Source organism: Gavialis gangeticus, unplaced genomic scaffold, assembly GCF_001723915.1.
Source record: "Gavialis gangeticus isolate Ggan-Ray unplaced genomic scaffold, GavGan_comp1, whole genome shotgun sequence".
NCBI classification, from domain to species: Eukaryota; Metazoa; Chordata; order Crocodylia; family Gavialidae; genus Gavialis; species Gavialis gangeticus.
Window position 1 is genome coordinate 123,039,330 of NW_017729032.1, and position 16,140 is coordinate 123,055,469.

General features: G+C 44.2%; 1 protein-coding gene across 2 annotated transcripts; it reads right to left on the bottom strand.

The window, feature by feature from the left end:
* Positions 1-3,905: 3,905 nt before the first annotated feature.
* On the bottom strand, positions 3,906-8,259 carry LOC109303413 (2-oxoglutarate receptor 1-like). 2 transcript variants are annotated; one of them, XM_019525623.1, is made up of 2 exons: positions 7,755-8,259; positions 3,906-5,068 (listed from the first exon to the last, which is right to left on the bottom strand). In XM_019525623.1, exon 2 carries the CDS (start codon positions 5,050-5,052, stop codon positions 4,063-4,065), a length of 990 nt encoding a protein of 329 aa, XP_019381168.1. In that variant the 5' UTR covers positions 5,053-5,068; positions 7,755-8,259; the 3' UTR covers positions 3,906-4,062. The 2 variants fall into 2 exon arrangements, with proteins under 2 accessions (XP_019381168.1, XP_019381167.1); XM_019525622.1 differs by lacking the exon at positions 7,755-8,259 and adding an exon at positions 7,128-7,742.
* Between the last annotated feature and the right edge of the window lie 7,881 nt (positions 8,260-16,140).

Consider the following 16,140-nt stretch of genomic DNA (forward strand, 5'->3'; position numbering starts at 1 on the left):
CTTACCAGCTGGGTGCAGTCTCTGTGTCTCTGTGTGTCTGCTCCTCACTCTCAAGCCACAGCCCCCCCAGCACTGATGCTGCCTATCATTCCTGACCCACAGTAACCCACACCCTGCCAGGGGGTATAGGGACCCTTCCTTCCTGAGCTCCAATCCCTCCCACACACCCACAGCCCCCCACACCTTCACAAATAACACCCCCCACCACACATGCACACATTTCAAAAACAGCATCTTATGATTTATATGCCAATCTCTTTATTTTTTAAGATTTTGTCTCATGATTTTTGGACCAATGGGGTTGGCAATACTGCTGATGCTGATGCATGAAAGTCCTTTCTGGCCAATGCAGCCACTGCTGCCAATAGGAAAGCCACAGTTCTAGAGAGGGCAACTATTGCCATGGCCACAGCTTTAGAGAAGGCAGCAAATGCTGTGGCCATGGCATCTACTGCTGTGGCCATAGCTATAGAAAGGGCAGCTTCCACTGTAGAGGAATACTACCGCATCCAGGCAGCGAGGCTGGTCTAGCACCCTCCCTCTCACCACAGACATTAGCCCCAATTTCCAGCTGACTTCAGTTACCATGGGGATTAGCCATGTGCCCCCTGTTTCCACACTTCTATCCCTGCCTGGCAATTGCCACTAGGTGGTCACTGGGACTATAGGGATACACCTTGGGCACATTACAGACAGTATGACCCCCATGATACTATCACACCCCAGGGGTACAGGATGGCAAACCAGGAGAGTGGCTCTTAGTGGCACATCCAAAAGGGATGGCCTTTCTCTTCCCTGGAGGGGCAAGGAAGACCACCAGCATCCTAGATGTCTGCACCCCAACAAAAGACAGCTGCTAGGCTTTGATGATAACCTGACTCAGCTCCCCACCAGTGCAGAGTCAGAGCACCCAGCCATGCAGTTGCATTGCTTAAATTCCAAGGAGCCCCCCATGTCATGCTGGGGTGAGGCATAGTCAATGTGCCACAATGCTCCAAGGCACCAGGGGAAATGGCAGGCAGCTCCCTGTCTATGCCATGGTTTTGTTTTGCAGTTTGCCCCAGGTTCTGCTATTTGTACCACTTTGCCGTTGACACTACTGTATAGCTTGCAGCTTGCACATGTGCAGGTTTATGTTTACTGGGAAGCAAACAAAGTTTGCACTTTTTATGCATGTCAGCAGTGAGCTCCTTGTGCACTTCCTGCCTACATGCCCTCTCATACACAAAGCCCCAAATGCGCCTCACAGGTTCCCCACATATTCTCCTCCAGTATGCATGTGTGTTAAGCTGGGGCAGGAGGGGAGGTGTGGGGGACAGACATATGAGCTGACAATTGTGTGCCTGTGGTAGTTTCATTGCTTGGCTGGCTCCTTTCCCAGCAGACACATCCTGTATACTCCTCCTTCCAACACTGCAGTGTGTGTGTGTGTGTGTGTGTGTGCGCGCGTCTGTGTCTGTGTCTGTGTCTGTGTCTGTGGTGGGGGTGTGCTACTGCAAGTACTATGCCAATAATTCACAGATCTTTCATGATGTATCTGGAGAGACGGCCCCTTCCCCAAGCCTGGAATAGGAATGCACCAGTGAGTATACTGGCCACTGGCAACTGCCCCATGCCCTATACTCCCTGCCCATACCAAAGCCTTGTCTCAGCCCATCCTGGTGAATGATCACCATCTCTGAGCCTTGGGGAGTGGGGGAAAGCCTGAGGTCAGGAAGCTTCCAGCCTCCCCTTGAAACACTACCCACACCCCAATCCCAATTCATCAAAACATGAGACCTTCTTTAATTTACTTCCACTTTATTTCTTTTAAAATTATTTTTATATTACTATTTTAATGTTATTCCTTAACAGGAGCTGACTTCCTTCATTTCATCACCCTTCCTCCACCCCTATTTCCTTTCCACCTCCAATTAACTCTTCACTCCCAGTTACATGTTCCCACCTGAACCCCTCTCTTACACCTTTCCCCATAGAGCTGGGATAGAAACCTGTCATGGCTCATCAGCCAGCTACTAGCAACTCACAGCCACAGCTCCCAGTCCTGCCACTGCTCAACAGGCCACTAGTGCAGGAGTGGGCAATTATTTGGGGTGGAGGGTCACTTAGAGGGTTTTGGTAAACTGTTGTAGGCTGGGGGGTGAGGAGCTGACCCTTCCCGGCATGGTGGTGTGGGGCAATTGATCCCATATGGCTGGGCCTGTCTGCTCCACACCCACTGCTAAGATCAGTGTATGAGTGGATGGGTGCAGTCTTCATGGAGACTAGCCTAGGACTCCTGTGGGCAGGGTGCACTTGGCCAAGCAGATGGGATGGGGCTATGGGTGAGCAGAAAGTAGCGTCCAGGAGCAGGATGGGATGAGGCCAGGGCTAATGCTAGTATCACAGGGCAATGACAATGCAGGGCCAGGGCCCAGGGCAAACCTGTGATCTCCTCCCCACATGTCCTTGCCCAGAGAACCGGTCTCCATCACAGGGGGGTGCGGGGAGCAGATTTCGGTTCTGCCCTGGGCCTGGGCCTCAGTCCACACTGTCACCACATCACAATCCTGGATCCAGCCCTGGCTCCACCCACCCATCCTACTCCTGGATGCTGCTTCCCACCTGCCCATGACCCCACCACATCTGCCTAGTCGAGTGCGCATTACCCATGGGGGCCCCAGGCCAGTCCCCCACCCACCCATTTGCCCACTCCATCTGAGCCAGGGTGCCCAGGCAGTGGGGCCAGGGCCAGCAATGCTGGCAACCCTGGCAGTGTCAGTTGGAAGGAGTCACAACTGCCAGAGCTGCCAGAAAGCTGAATCCAGACAGCATTCTGCCCCAGACCTGCTGCATGCCTGGGGGCTGTGGGACTGGCTACATGCATCATGGCCTGGGCTTCCCCCTGTGTCTGGGCCAGGCAGGGCTGAGGGTCCCACCACAGACCAGATAAAATCCCTTGGCAGGCTGGATCCAACCCAAGGGGTGTATTTTTCCTACTCCTGCTCTAGTGGTAAATCATAACTGTGCAGGTGGGGACCATCAGGGAAGGTTTCTAGACTAAAGGTGTCTTCAGACTCCAAGCTAGCACAAACACTGTTCACAGTGTAACATGTAACAAGACCTGAACAGAACCACAAGGTTTTTCAGGTCAGTATTGGTTATGACAGACTGATGTTTTACAGTAGGTGACAGACATAGCAAAGTATAAAGGGCCACTGCAAAGGTATGTATTACAGTCCACTTCTCAATGTTTGTGGGAGCATCCAAATATTTGTTTTGTTTACTGCTGGTATTGCAGTAGCAACTAGGGGACTCTCAGTCAACATTGTTACCTCTCTGAACAGGATCCTCTAGTATCATACACAAATTTTCCTCATACCATATCATGATACCACACATCACATCTTGTCTGAGTATCCATGGTTATGTGATTGGGTCCTGGCTGATGCAAGTCAGCACAGCCTCACAGTGGCATACTGAGTGGTGGACTACTGGGACACCAGCTCCAGGTGCTCACTTAGTGGGAATGAATGAATGGCAGCCCCCTCCAGCCTGTCCCGTACTGTCACCACTGCCATCCAGAGTGCAGAGACTGGTCCTTATGCTTCTGCAGCTTAATTGAAACAAGCAGTTTACCAGCTAAGGATCTGGTCTAGTACTGTATCTATTCAGTATTTATACTCATCCAGAAATACCTGTGGGGGGTTTATTTGAGAGAGTGTGGTTTCAAAAGTGATTCACATTATACAGTGGTATATATGTTCATGTGTGTGTATTTACATTGGGTCCAAATTTCCTATTAAAAACAGATATATTTGGCAGAACGGATGCCAGGTGTTACATTGCTGAATGTATTACAGCATAAACCAAAGAAGGCAGGGCAGTAAATACAAATTAACTTTTGAGACATGCCATAGCAAATACATTCAAAACTTTATTCAGAATCATCAGTGTATAACTTTAACATATTGGGCCAAATTTGCAACTGGTATCACTAACATCAGTAGGGTTGTGGAGTTACTCATTTAAACCAATGGTGAACCTGACCCATTCCTCCAGCTTCTTCCTGTGTCAACTCTGTTACTGCCTTTCTAGTTCAGATTTTTTTGTCCTAAATTTCAAAACAGAGAGGACAGCCCTTTGGAAGTTACCTCCCATTACAACATACAGTAATAAGTTACCAACTACATTTAGTGCCGCTAAGGGTTTAGTTGCAGTAAATATACCAAGGATCTGGGTCTTAATTGGACAGCTAACTGGATATAGTTGTAGTTCTATCCGGACCCCTCTAAAGATATGGAAGGGTAGGAAACACACATAAAAGACCGCCAAGATGAGGATGGCAAGTTTGCGAGCCTTCTGCTTGTAAGAAGTGCGATTGTTGGGCCCTTTATCCAAGGTGTAAATAATTGCAGAGTAACAAAGTGTCACAATGAGCAAAGGCAAGAGGAAGGCAAACACAGTCAGAAGCAAGTTGTACCACCAGCTAGCATTGAGGTTGGTAACATTAGTAAGGTCCATACAAATGGTTCTGTTTTGTTTTTTTTTTGTGGTGATCAGAAAGCCAAGAGGACTGACAGCTCCCAGGGAAATCACCCAGACTACAATGCAGGCCACCATAGCCCATTTCTTCTTGTGAACAAAAATCCAGTTAATTGGATAGAGTACTACAATGAACCGAAAGATGCTGAAGCAACAGAGAAACAGGATACTGCTATACATGTTAAAGTAGAAATTGAAGATAATAAACTTGCACATGACATTTCCAAAGATCCAATTATTTCCATTGGCAAAGTAGTGTATCAGGAAAGGAAGAGAAGCTAAGTAGAACAGGTCGGTGATAGCCAAGTTTAACATAATGATGGTGCTGCTTTTCCAGGGCCTCATCTTGAAAAAGTACATGAAGATTACAACAATATTCACTGGGAAACACACCACAAAAATCATCCCATAAAAAGCAGAGATATAGTATTTCATCAGTAAGAAGTCTTCTTCTGTGCAGTTCATGAAGGAGTTTGCCTGTATTGGCAAAGTGGTAAAATTGGCCAAGTCTTCAGCTGTCATATTCATAGGTATCTTCTTAATGCTTTAGAAAAATCAAGTATTTAAGTTTTAATTGCTTAGTCAGTACAAATGTGCTCAATACCTCTTTCTCCATTCTCACTGCAATCTGTGAAAATAGTGTATTTTTAGGTATACCATTATGGTAGATACCCGTAGTTGCTATGCCTTCTTCAGACTACATGAGTATAAGTAATTGGGAAAAGACAGAAATGACAATTTTCGCCTGATCTGACCACAGGAAGCAGTTTATAGCTGTGACCAAACACAAATGCATGGCTGCAAACAGCTTAAAAAATGGCTAATCAGGTGAAAATCTGACCCTTCATTTCATGATGTATCAGATAAAGACTTTCAAAATGTAGTGTCTTTTGTAACTTGTGTCTATGGAGCTCCAAGGCTGTCACTGTTTTTAGAACGGGAAGGGGGAAATTGAGCAGAGGGAGTTCAATCTGAGGGGGTTCAGCCCCCTCCGGAAAGTGGAGTGGGTGTATTGAAGCCTCCCGCAAACTGGGGGGAGGGTGCTCCACTTCACCCGCCCCATCCTTCAGCACCAGTTGTGGAGCCCCAAGAACGAGTTCCTTCTGCTGCCTTTCTCCTTTCTTATTTTGAAAACAGCGAGCACGGGCAGAGAGCCCTGGCCATTACTGTGGGAACCCGGCTGCATGCTCCCAGCCCCCAGCGAGATTCCCCTCCCCCTGGAGCCAACAGTGAATGTCTGTTTGGTCTGGGGTAATGCTGCAACTCAGAGAGCTTTGCAGAAATCATCCTGAGTTCTAGCTGGGAGATGCATTTCTGTCTGCACCCTCGATGTGGTTTTGGCTTGAGTTTTGCAACATCCCTTCAGTTAGACTTGGGTTCTGGTAGGGGGAGGGGGGATAATGATCAAATTTGGATCTTATTTGAACCCTCAATGTTTGAGTTTTTTAAATTAAGGCTTGTCCTAATTTAAAGAGAGATGGGAAACCAAGTATATACATTTTGTTTTGCCAAGCTAAATACAGAAAAAGTTCAGCTATGAATCTCATGAGGTGATTCTCATCTTACTTGCATATAGGATTGATTCCATTACTCACTTTATATGAATTGAAAGTATATGGTGGGTCAAATTCTGGAATTGCCTTACACTTTTCATAATCATTTCCATCTCTCCAGAGTGTAAAACATCACCTCCTGTATTAGTGTTTTATACATACATTCAACTCTGGCAGATTCATTCCAAGATCTTCAATTGTAGGAAATCAGTATTATTCCACTGAATTTGAATTTATATTAGCTAGGAATATATCTTTAATGACTACACAAAGTGCAAGACAGTATATAATTAGATCCAAATATATTTGTTTTTCATATCTTTATGCTCTTTTAAAATAAACTCAGCATGGCATTGAATGTCTGTGATAGGGTCCCCTTTTAATAATAAAGCAGTTATATTGATAGAGATAGAATAAGGTAATTACATTTTTTAAAAGGTGGTTTTATAATTTATACTTGGCATTATTCCTTTAGATTTGAAGTGCCATTTAGCCTATTATCAGTGCGGCAATTCCTATATTTCAAAGACCAATAAACTATGATAGCCTTTCTCTCAAATGGGTGATAATTATATTTGCACCATAAGACCAACAATATGATGTTAACTAAACCGAGACTTAACAGACTTTGCTTAGGCACTGGAACTGTGTTATAATGCATTACTTTAATTTAAAATGAGGCATTTTTAAAAATGAATGTTAGTTTCATTACAGTAGTGCTCATGCCAAAGGAACACTAAGTGAATATCAGGCAGCTTATTTTAACCAAATTAAGATTTGTAGCCAAAACAAAAGCTAGTGAGAGTCTACATACTCTCTATTTCACCCAGGGCATTCTTACCCCTATAATCTATATCACTTTGTCTCCCATCAGTAATCTATAATAAAAGCAAATAAAATACAATTTCCAGAATTCTTATTCAATCCCAATACAGTTATTTGTATTTTGTTATTCACAGGATTTTTGCTGGTTTTTTAAAACCCCTCTGATCAGTTTCATGCCTTCTCCTTGAACATCTCAAACTCTAGGAGTGGAGAAATATCACTTACCTGGAAGTTTTTTGTAAGCTTGCCCTTTCCTTGATTTGAATACAGAATGCTATGGATTTCACATGCTAGGCAGATTTTAGTTTGGTTTGCTGTCATTTATAATCAGTCTACCTATGCAGAGTAAAATTTCACATACCGGCTAGATTAGAAGACTGGTGGAAGAGCTCTGTTATGGGTTTATACTTCAGCTCCTAGACCTGCCCTGTTGTAAGCATTCTCTCTCTTTCCTCTTGTCAACTTGTTTGCTGTTCCTTGAGAGGGCAGGTACAGTCACAGACATCTCCCTTCTAGGAGCAGTCTTATATATTGAAAATGGAATATTACATTTAAATATGTCTCTGCATAGGAAAATTAAGCTCTTCTTCATTTCCTGTAGGTTGATGGTGATTGCTAAGCCATGCAAGACTTGTTGCCATATTCAGGGTCAGGTGCAAATCCATATGACATGCTCTTTCTTCATTAGAATAGAACTTTATTATGAAAAATTGAAAGCTCCCTTCTGCAGTAAGTGGAAATGGCTTTCACCACAGTGTATTTAAATTGCTGTAAATAAAATATAGATGATCCACATTCATTTGTTACTGCCTCAAAATCTTTTCCCTGTGGGCTGTAATTTTCCATGCTTACCTCAAGCCAAGAGAGAATTCTTAAGTCAACTCTGCACTTTTTAGGTAGGTGAGCCATGTGAAAAAAGAAACTAGTTAAATAAATAAGGAAGCATGTGCAGTGGCTGAAATGTGGAGCCCCAGACTGAGGCCCTGACCTTGAAGCTGACCTAGACAGACACATGAATCTTCCTTCACTGAAATGCTGCAGGTTCAGAACTGGAATTACCATTCATTGGCATTTCATTCTTCTGTGCATTAAAAGGACACAGTTCCTTGTCTTTCTTTGCCTTAAGGAAGTTGCTTTGGCTACAGAAAATCATATTGATACTTTGTTTAATTGCACTGGACATTTTTAAGGAGAATTCCTTGAATTTTAAAATATTTATAGCCTAGGAATGAGTTAAAACAGTGGTTTTTAGTTTATTAATTACAGTATTGAGAAAGAGTGATCTTACTGTGATATGTGATCTAGAGATCGGTATATGTCAATTAGCAGGAATGGCTACAATTAAAACAATAGCAGCAGCAGTACCTAGCAACTGGTGCATCATCCATTGTTACTAACTGGTGGAAGGCTATTGGCATTGCTTTTTTTTCATTTGACATAGTTTTGCCCCTGACTCTTCAACATCCAGAGGATCTATTAAAAATCTCAAATTTCTCAGTACTAGTAATCCTGTTGGTCTAATAAAAGATAGCATCTCTACTACAAGTCCTGCTTGTCAGTACTAGTAAAATACATTATGGTGTGCCAGTAGGGAGCTCACAAATTGTTTAAATGGATATTGTCTTATTCCCAAACACTGTACCATTAGATATAACTTGTAAGTGGCTGTAGAGTTATGAGCCCAGAAAAAGCTAATTACATTTATTGTGTTCATTATTAAATCCATTGCACTTTTGATTACTTCTGTGAAGTATATGAAATGCTTAGACTCACTTTCAACTTCACAAAAAACAAGTCTTTGGAGAAGTTTGAGCATTTCTCCTACTTCAGTAGCCACCTTTCTCAAAAAGTAAACAGATGGCAATATTCATCAATGATGAATCCTGTCTTCAGTGATGATGATATCAAGGCCCAAACCAAATTTCTTGCCTAACTGGCTGTTGTTAACCCTACCTTGTTGTATGGGCATGCAATTTGGACTACATGTTGATAGGGACCTACTTAAACTGCAAAATTGGGCATTGTTTGCAAAATCCACAAAATCAAAAAAACCCTACTAAACATAAAATACTGGCTCCCCAGCAGGAGCCAGTGGTCCTCATGGCAGCTGCAGCCTAGCCTCACAGTCTGCTTGGTGGGGCAGCTGCTGGCACAAAGGGAAGAAGCCAAGATGGCCCTCACCACTGATTGGCTGAGAAGGCTGCCCAGCACATGGCTCCAGCTCTTTCCACCAATCAGCTATGAGGGGCTGGGCCACATGACAGACAGTGCTCTTGGTGAGAGGAGGGACCACAAGGATCCCTCAGCTGATCAGTGGTGAGGGATGAACTCGCTGCATAAAGGCCATGAAATCGGCTTCATGTGCAGCAAGCAGCCCATAAAAATGCCTTTTACTTGCCATGACATAGGTAGATCCCTACATATTGGAAACAGCTGAAAGCTATGAAACATTACCATCAGCAATGTCTTTCAAGTAGCCTCCAAATCAGTTGGAAGGACAGAAGCAAACACCACCAGCATTGAAGCTATGTTTATATGGCACCAGATCTGTTAGACATGATATGTCATAAGGATGCCTGAGAGCTGGTTCCCAAAAGAAATCCTGTATTCCCAACTCACCATGGTTACCACTCTAGAGGTGGCCAAAAGAAGAGATACCAGGATACCTTGAAGGCCAGTATGAAAGAATGCAATATTAACATCAATATCTCAGAGACATGAGCACTGAACCATCCCCAGTGACCCTGATGGATGACAAAGAATCAATCTTTTCAAGCAAACTTGCCTCACTATGAAAGCACATAGACAAGGGAGACGAAAGGAAAGAGCTGTAACCCAACAACACTAGGATCCACTCCTTTCTTACAGAACTATTTGCCATGTCTGCAGTAGAACATGCAGATCTTGGATAGGCCTCTTCAGTCATATATAGACTCATTGGGTTCATCTACATGACATACTTTACTATGCAGTAGCATAGTTTACTGTGCATAATTTACTGTGCAGTAAGCGTACATATCTAAACATACACAGACTTACTGTACAGTAAACTGTAATACTCACAAGTAAATTTGCTACCTGCAAATGCAAATGCCTCAGCCTCTACCCTTAGCCCCAGCCCCTTCCCCTTGCCCTTTCCTGGCCCAGCTGTACTCCCCTAGTCCCTGAGTTCCCCCCTACAGCACACAGGGAAGCAAGAGACAGTGAGAAGCTTTTCTGAGCAGCCTATGCCCCTGCAGTTAAGTGGGCACGGGGCTCTCACACGCTAAGGAACATGTCAGTGGTGACGGCGATGTCCTCTTCAGCTGCAGGGGCCAGGGTTGTGTAGCACAGCCCAGGTGGTGGTGGAAGTTTCAGGGCAGTGCAGGCTCACCGCACTGTTGAAGCTCAGGGTCCCCTGCCAGGTGTGCAGGAGTGCCCAGGGCACCATGGTCATTAGCAGCAGCAGGGCATAGTGGGTCAGGAACCGCTCAGTCCATGCAAACATCTCCTCAGACTGCACCTCAGACACATGCCTCAGGGGCATGGTTGGGGTGCAAAGTGGCTGCAGGGGGGCTGGCCCTGGGTCACCTCCACAGAGAGATTCCCTGAGGGGGAGGGGTGCAGGCAGCTCAACATCCTACTCATCCATCCCCCCATCCCCCCTGAGCCCAACACCATGTGCTTGGTGGCAGCAGAGGAGACAGGGTGGTCTGGAGGAGGAGGAGCCGGGGGGATTGGCTTTGGAGCCATGGCAGCAGGTGCTGTCAAGAGCCTGGCCTGTCCCAGCCTGGGAATTGGATGGGGGAGACAGGCTGCCTGAGGGAGTGAGCAGGGATGGTGGGGCTCAACCAGTGGCCACCTGGGCTCAGGCCTGCCCAATATGAATTAGTTTATTTTCACAGCAACCCAGTGGGGTGAGGTGTCAGTATTTCATAGATTTCATAGATTTCATAGACATTAGGGCTGGAAGGGACCTTGGAAGATCATCGAGTCCAGCCCCCTGCCCCAGGGGCAGGAACTCAGCTGGGGTCATAGGATCCCAGCAAAATAAATAACCATGTTTCTCTTGAAGGCATTCGAAGTAGGTGCTTGAACCACCTCAAGTGGCAGGCTATTCCAGACCTTGGGGGCTCGGACTGTAAAGAAGTTCTTCCTTATGTCCAGCCTGAAATGGTCTTGGAGGAGTTTATAACTATTCGACCTTGTCACCCCTTGGGCACTCTGGTGAACAACTGTTCCCCCAGATCCTGGTGGACACCCCTGATAAACTTATAGGTGGCCATCAGATCACCCCTGAGCCTGAGCTTTTCCAGGCTGAAAAGTCCCATGGCTCTCAGCCTCTCGTCATAAGGTCTGTTTTCCTGACCTCTGATCATGTGTGTGGCTCTTCTCTGCACTCTCTCAAGCTTCTCCACATCCTTTTTGAATTGTGGAGCCCAAAACTGGATGCAGTACTCCAGCTGCGGCCTCACCAAAGCCGAGTACAATGGGAGAGTGACATTCCGGGATTTGCTTGAGAAGCATCTATGGATGCAAGCCAGCATTTTGCTCACTTTACTAGCTGCAGCATCACATTGAAGGCTCATGTTCATCTTGTGGTCAATCATGACTTCCAAGTCCCTTTCATCTGTAGTGCTAGCCAGCGTAGCAGTGCCAAGCCTGTAAATACACTGCAGGTTTTTCTTCCCTAGGTGGAGAACCTTGCATTTTTTGGAGTTAAACACCATCAGGTTCTCATCCGCCCATTTCCTGAGCCTGTCAAGGTCGGGATGGATCACCCTCCTGTCCTCAGGTGTGGATGCTTTACCCCAGAGTTTGGTATCATTGACAAACTTGGCCAGTCCACTTCTGACTCCAATGTCCACATCATTAATGAAGATGTTGAACAATATAGGTACAAGAACAGAGCCTTGGGGGACCTCAATGGTCACAGGGCACCACGATGATTGGCATCAGTCAACCACCACCCTCTGGGTCCGACCACAGAGCCAATTCCCCAGTCAGTGGAACATGGTGGACCTGAGGCTGCAGTTAGCCAGTTTTGCTAAGGGGTGATCATGGGATACCAGATCGAAGGCTTTTTTAAATCTCCTCTCCCTTGTCCAGGTGATAGGTCACCTGGTAATAAAAGGAAATAAGATTGGTCAAGCAAGACCTACCTACAACAAACCCATGCTGACTATCTCTCAGGATGTTGCCATCGGCCAGTCTGTTAAGAATGGCCTCTTTGATAATCTTTTCTAAGACCTTCCCCAGGATAGAGATCAGGCTGATGGGCCTGTAGTTTGCCAGATTCACTTTCCTTCCTTTCTTGAAGACAGGCACCACATTGGCCTTCTTCCAATCTTCAGGCACTTCACCAGAGCGCCAGGAGCTCTTGAAGATCCTTGCCAGGGGCTGAGCTATGATGCTTGTCAGCTCCTTGAGTACCCTGGGGTGTAGACTATCAGGGCCGGCTGACTTGAAGGTGTCCAGCCTCTCAAGGTGTTCCTTCACAAGGTATGAGTCCCATTTTATAGACAGGGAACTGAGGCACAGAGAAAAAAATGTAAAAAATGCATAAAGCTTTTAATTATGCTATGCACTGAGTGTAGTTCAGCTCTTATTTTTATAAATGTTCTGTTTGTAGAGTTTTATGGTAGATGTTTGTCATTTTTTTCTTCACTCTGTTACTATTTTTCACAATTTTAAGGAGCAGTAATTAGGAACCGAAGAAAGCTAACCAATTTGACAGTTTTTGAAGCTGCCTATGATGACAGGCTCACATACAAGGTTCACATATGCAACACCTGGCACTGGTCCTGTATACAGATGAAACAGGAGTTAATAGGTAACACAATTATTCGTTAAAAAATCCCTCTAAAATGTCTACATTCTCTTTCTGTTGTTGGCTGTAACCAAGTGCACAATGTGAATGAAGAGATGTTTATTAACGTAGTTTGTTGCTATTTATAGGACAGTAGTATTTGGGGTAAGGTGGATGCAGTTCAGAGACATGGAATAAATTATCTTTCCCCAAAGAACATACATTACAATAGAAAAAAAAAGTATTTAAAAGATGGGGGAAGGGGCATAGCACCTTATTTTGTTTTGCTTTATTAAATATGTGTTTGATTTCAAATCGCCTCCTTACTGCACTGTATAAATTGGCTATTCAATTCTTGTAGGCATTGTGCCAAAAGAGGTCTTAAAGACCAAAAGAGGTGATTTTTTATTATGCTGGAGTGTTTTTGTGGGATTTAATTTTAATAAGAACTTTAATTTCTGTGATACAGCAAAATTCTAATCACATAGGTTCTGATCCAAACCTCATTGAAGAAAACTGAGATTCCCGTCTTTTGAAGATTTCAGAGTGCTTTGGATGAGGCCCTTAGTCCTGATAGTGGTTTATATAATACAGCATTAGATGCTATACATTGCATGGATAGTTCTGTTTAATAAGTACCCAGGAAAGCAGACAATTTGACTGGGAAAGTGTTAGGTTCCACAGTGCTGCTTTCTTTATATGTTTTATTTTTGGTTCAGACAAATATAATCTTTCCGTGGGCTATTTCCCTTAACTGACATATGTTTGTTTGCCTGATCATACAGTGTGTGTGATTGAATACCTAATACAGTTGTTCTCAGACCACCTTCAAAAGATGTTCAGTTTTTCTGAGTGTAATACCCTATGTGTGAAATAACCCAGAGAAAGCAGCTCTGTTTTTTCCCTCTTTGTTTTTCCACACAGGCATATTGGTAAGAGCTGCATTTGGTTATTCCTAACTGCACAGTAATTCTAAATTAATCATGGTTACATTTTGCTATCCGATTATTTATGTAATTGGGATTGTTAAGGAAAAATTCTGTGATTATTTCATTTTGGAAAATAGAGTTATAATCTGAGATATAAACAGTGTTACTACATCAGCTGAGCAAGTGCCGTTCAATATAATTCCAAAAATAGCCAGTAGGGATGTGAGACACTATCTTGCAGCTAATATTACTCCTTGGAGCAAGCTTGACAAGTGCAAAGCTGGCACTTGAATGCTGTAAAGGTATTAAAGCCAAGGTCCAGTGAAACACTAAATGGGTACTTAGCTTTCAGCAGGTGAGTAATCCAATGCGGGGACTATGCACCTGGTTAAAGCTAAAGATGTGACTAGGTACTTTACTTGAGCAAAGACAAGGCTTGGCTCCTGATGTCATAGAGTTGTGCTTTCTTGATCAATAATTTAAAATTCCTTTGACTATGTGGATGGGTAAAAAAAATAATGCTGCAGGTACAGCATCTGCATCTGCTAAAATCCTTTCAGTTGACATTAAATACAAACCTGAATCACAGTAGGCATGGAAGCACTGCTGGCACTTTTATTTAATGGGACAACTCTTGAGAACTGGTCGTGGTATGCCAATTGAGAAAATCAGATAGGAATTATTGACTTGGTTGCATTGCTATTTTTTAAACTCAAGGTTGAGCTAAATTCTTTCAGCAGTATGAGGTTTAGATGCATGGCTTCCATTAGAAGTATGATATCAGTGTTCAACACTAGTCTGTTGTTATACACAGTAGATAATTGTAAAAGTGCTTTTTATTAATACATGAGTAAATTCTATTGTGTTCTTGTTCTATTGTGCTAGTTTTGTTGATGTAGTTGAGGAGGGGAGCTAAGATGGCTCCAAATGTGCATGTGTCCATAGCCTCTGATGATAATACCAGACCTACATTTGGTAGAATTTTGGTACCATAAAGTGGTAGTATATCAAAAAGATACTTCATTGCCAAAGACAAAAAAAAAGGACAAAAAATACTGCACTGTATACATAAGCCTATTTAAAAAATGCACACACATACAAAAAATGTAGAAGTGTCTTGCAAGGCATTTAAGTGCCCTTTTATTCAGACATTTTGTATTTAATGAAGTGAAGGTTTTTCTTTTATGAAAGCAGGGTTGCCATCCCATGTGAATTGCTCTCCTTTTGTGCTTGGAAAGACAGTAGAGGACAGAGGCAAAGCACATTTCTTCTAAAGGGAGGTCACTCTTATTTGGCTTAATATACTAGGTAGTAATGAGTCCACTCCCTGTTTCCTTCCAAATAGTGTTGTTCACTTATAAACAGATGTCATTTTGATCCTCAGGGGCAAGAGCTACTAAATTTTTGTAGAAGACAATCTTTACTAGGGGTGTGAGAAACAGGCCCTATTCAATTTGGATTCGACCCTAATCAGGGACACTGATTCAATTTGTTGATTCGGATCACTGTCGCTGATTCGATTCGTCCAAATCAGAATCTGAAGATTCAATGCTGATTCAGAGAACTGGTGATTCAGCCATAGACACGGCCTTAAATGCTTTTTCTACATACCTTGAGGTACCAGCGCAGCTTGTGAACGCTGTGATGGTGGGGCAGATGGAGCATCCCACAGGAGCATGGGGGCCCCCCCATGTGCTCGATGGCGAACCTGGAAGTGGACTGTAAGTCTTTCCAGCCCACTTCCAGGTCCCCTGGGGAGCATGCTGGGGGCCCCCCCTGCACCCGCCTCAGCTCAGTGACGGGCTACAGGGGGACCCCGGCTGCCCCCCCAGACACAGGAGGCACCACTCGCCGAGCTGAGGGTGTGGGGGGGCCCCCAGCATGCTCCGCGGAGGACCCAGAACTGGACTGGAAGTCTTCTGCCGCTGGGTGTGCTGAGGACCCCCCCACACTCCTGTAGGATGCTCCATCCGCCCCAGCATCATAGCATTGACGAGCCGCCTGCTACCTTGAGGTATGCAGAAAAAACATTTAAAGCTGTGTCTATGTCTGAATCAATGAATCTTTCTGAATCTCTCTGAATTGATTCTCAGGGTTCAAATTTGATTCAGAGAGATTAAAGGGTCCCCTGGTTCGATTTGGATTTGGAGATTCAGCCACTGAATCAGGTCAAATCTCCACCAAATTGAATCAATGACCAAAGTTTTGCACAGTCCTAATCTTTACTCCTTTCCCTTAAGAGCCTTGGAAATGGCAGCTTTGTTTCTGTTTCTGTTACCACATTAAGATGTCTTTTCCCACCACACTGTAGTGAGTTTTACTAGGTGACAAACCAGCCAAAGTGACCTGCAACATCTGCCTTCTACCAGGAGTGATGTATCAACCATAATCATCACTGCTGATAATAAATGTATTAGCATTTCATAGTTTCATAGTTTCTAGGGTTGGAAGGGACCTTAGCAGATCATCTAGTCTGACCCCCTTCCATGGCAGGAAAGAGTACTGGGGTCAAACGACCCCA

Bases quoted from the DNA above. Each gene is read 5' to 3' on its own strand.
- LOC109303413 (XM_019525623.1), bottom strand. From the start codon at position 5,052: ATGAATATGACAGCTGAAGACTTGGCCAATTTTACCACTTTGCCAATA.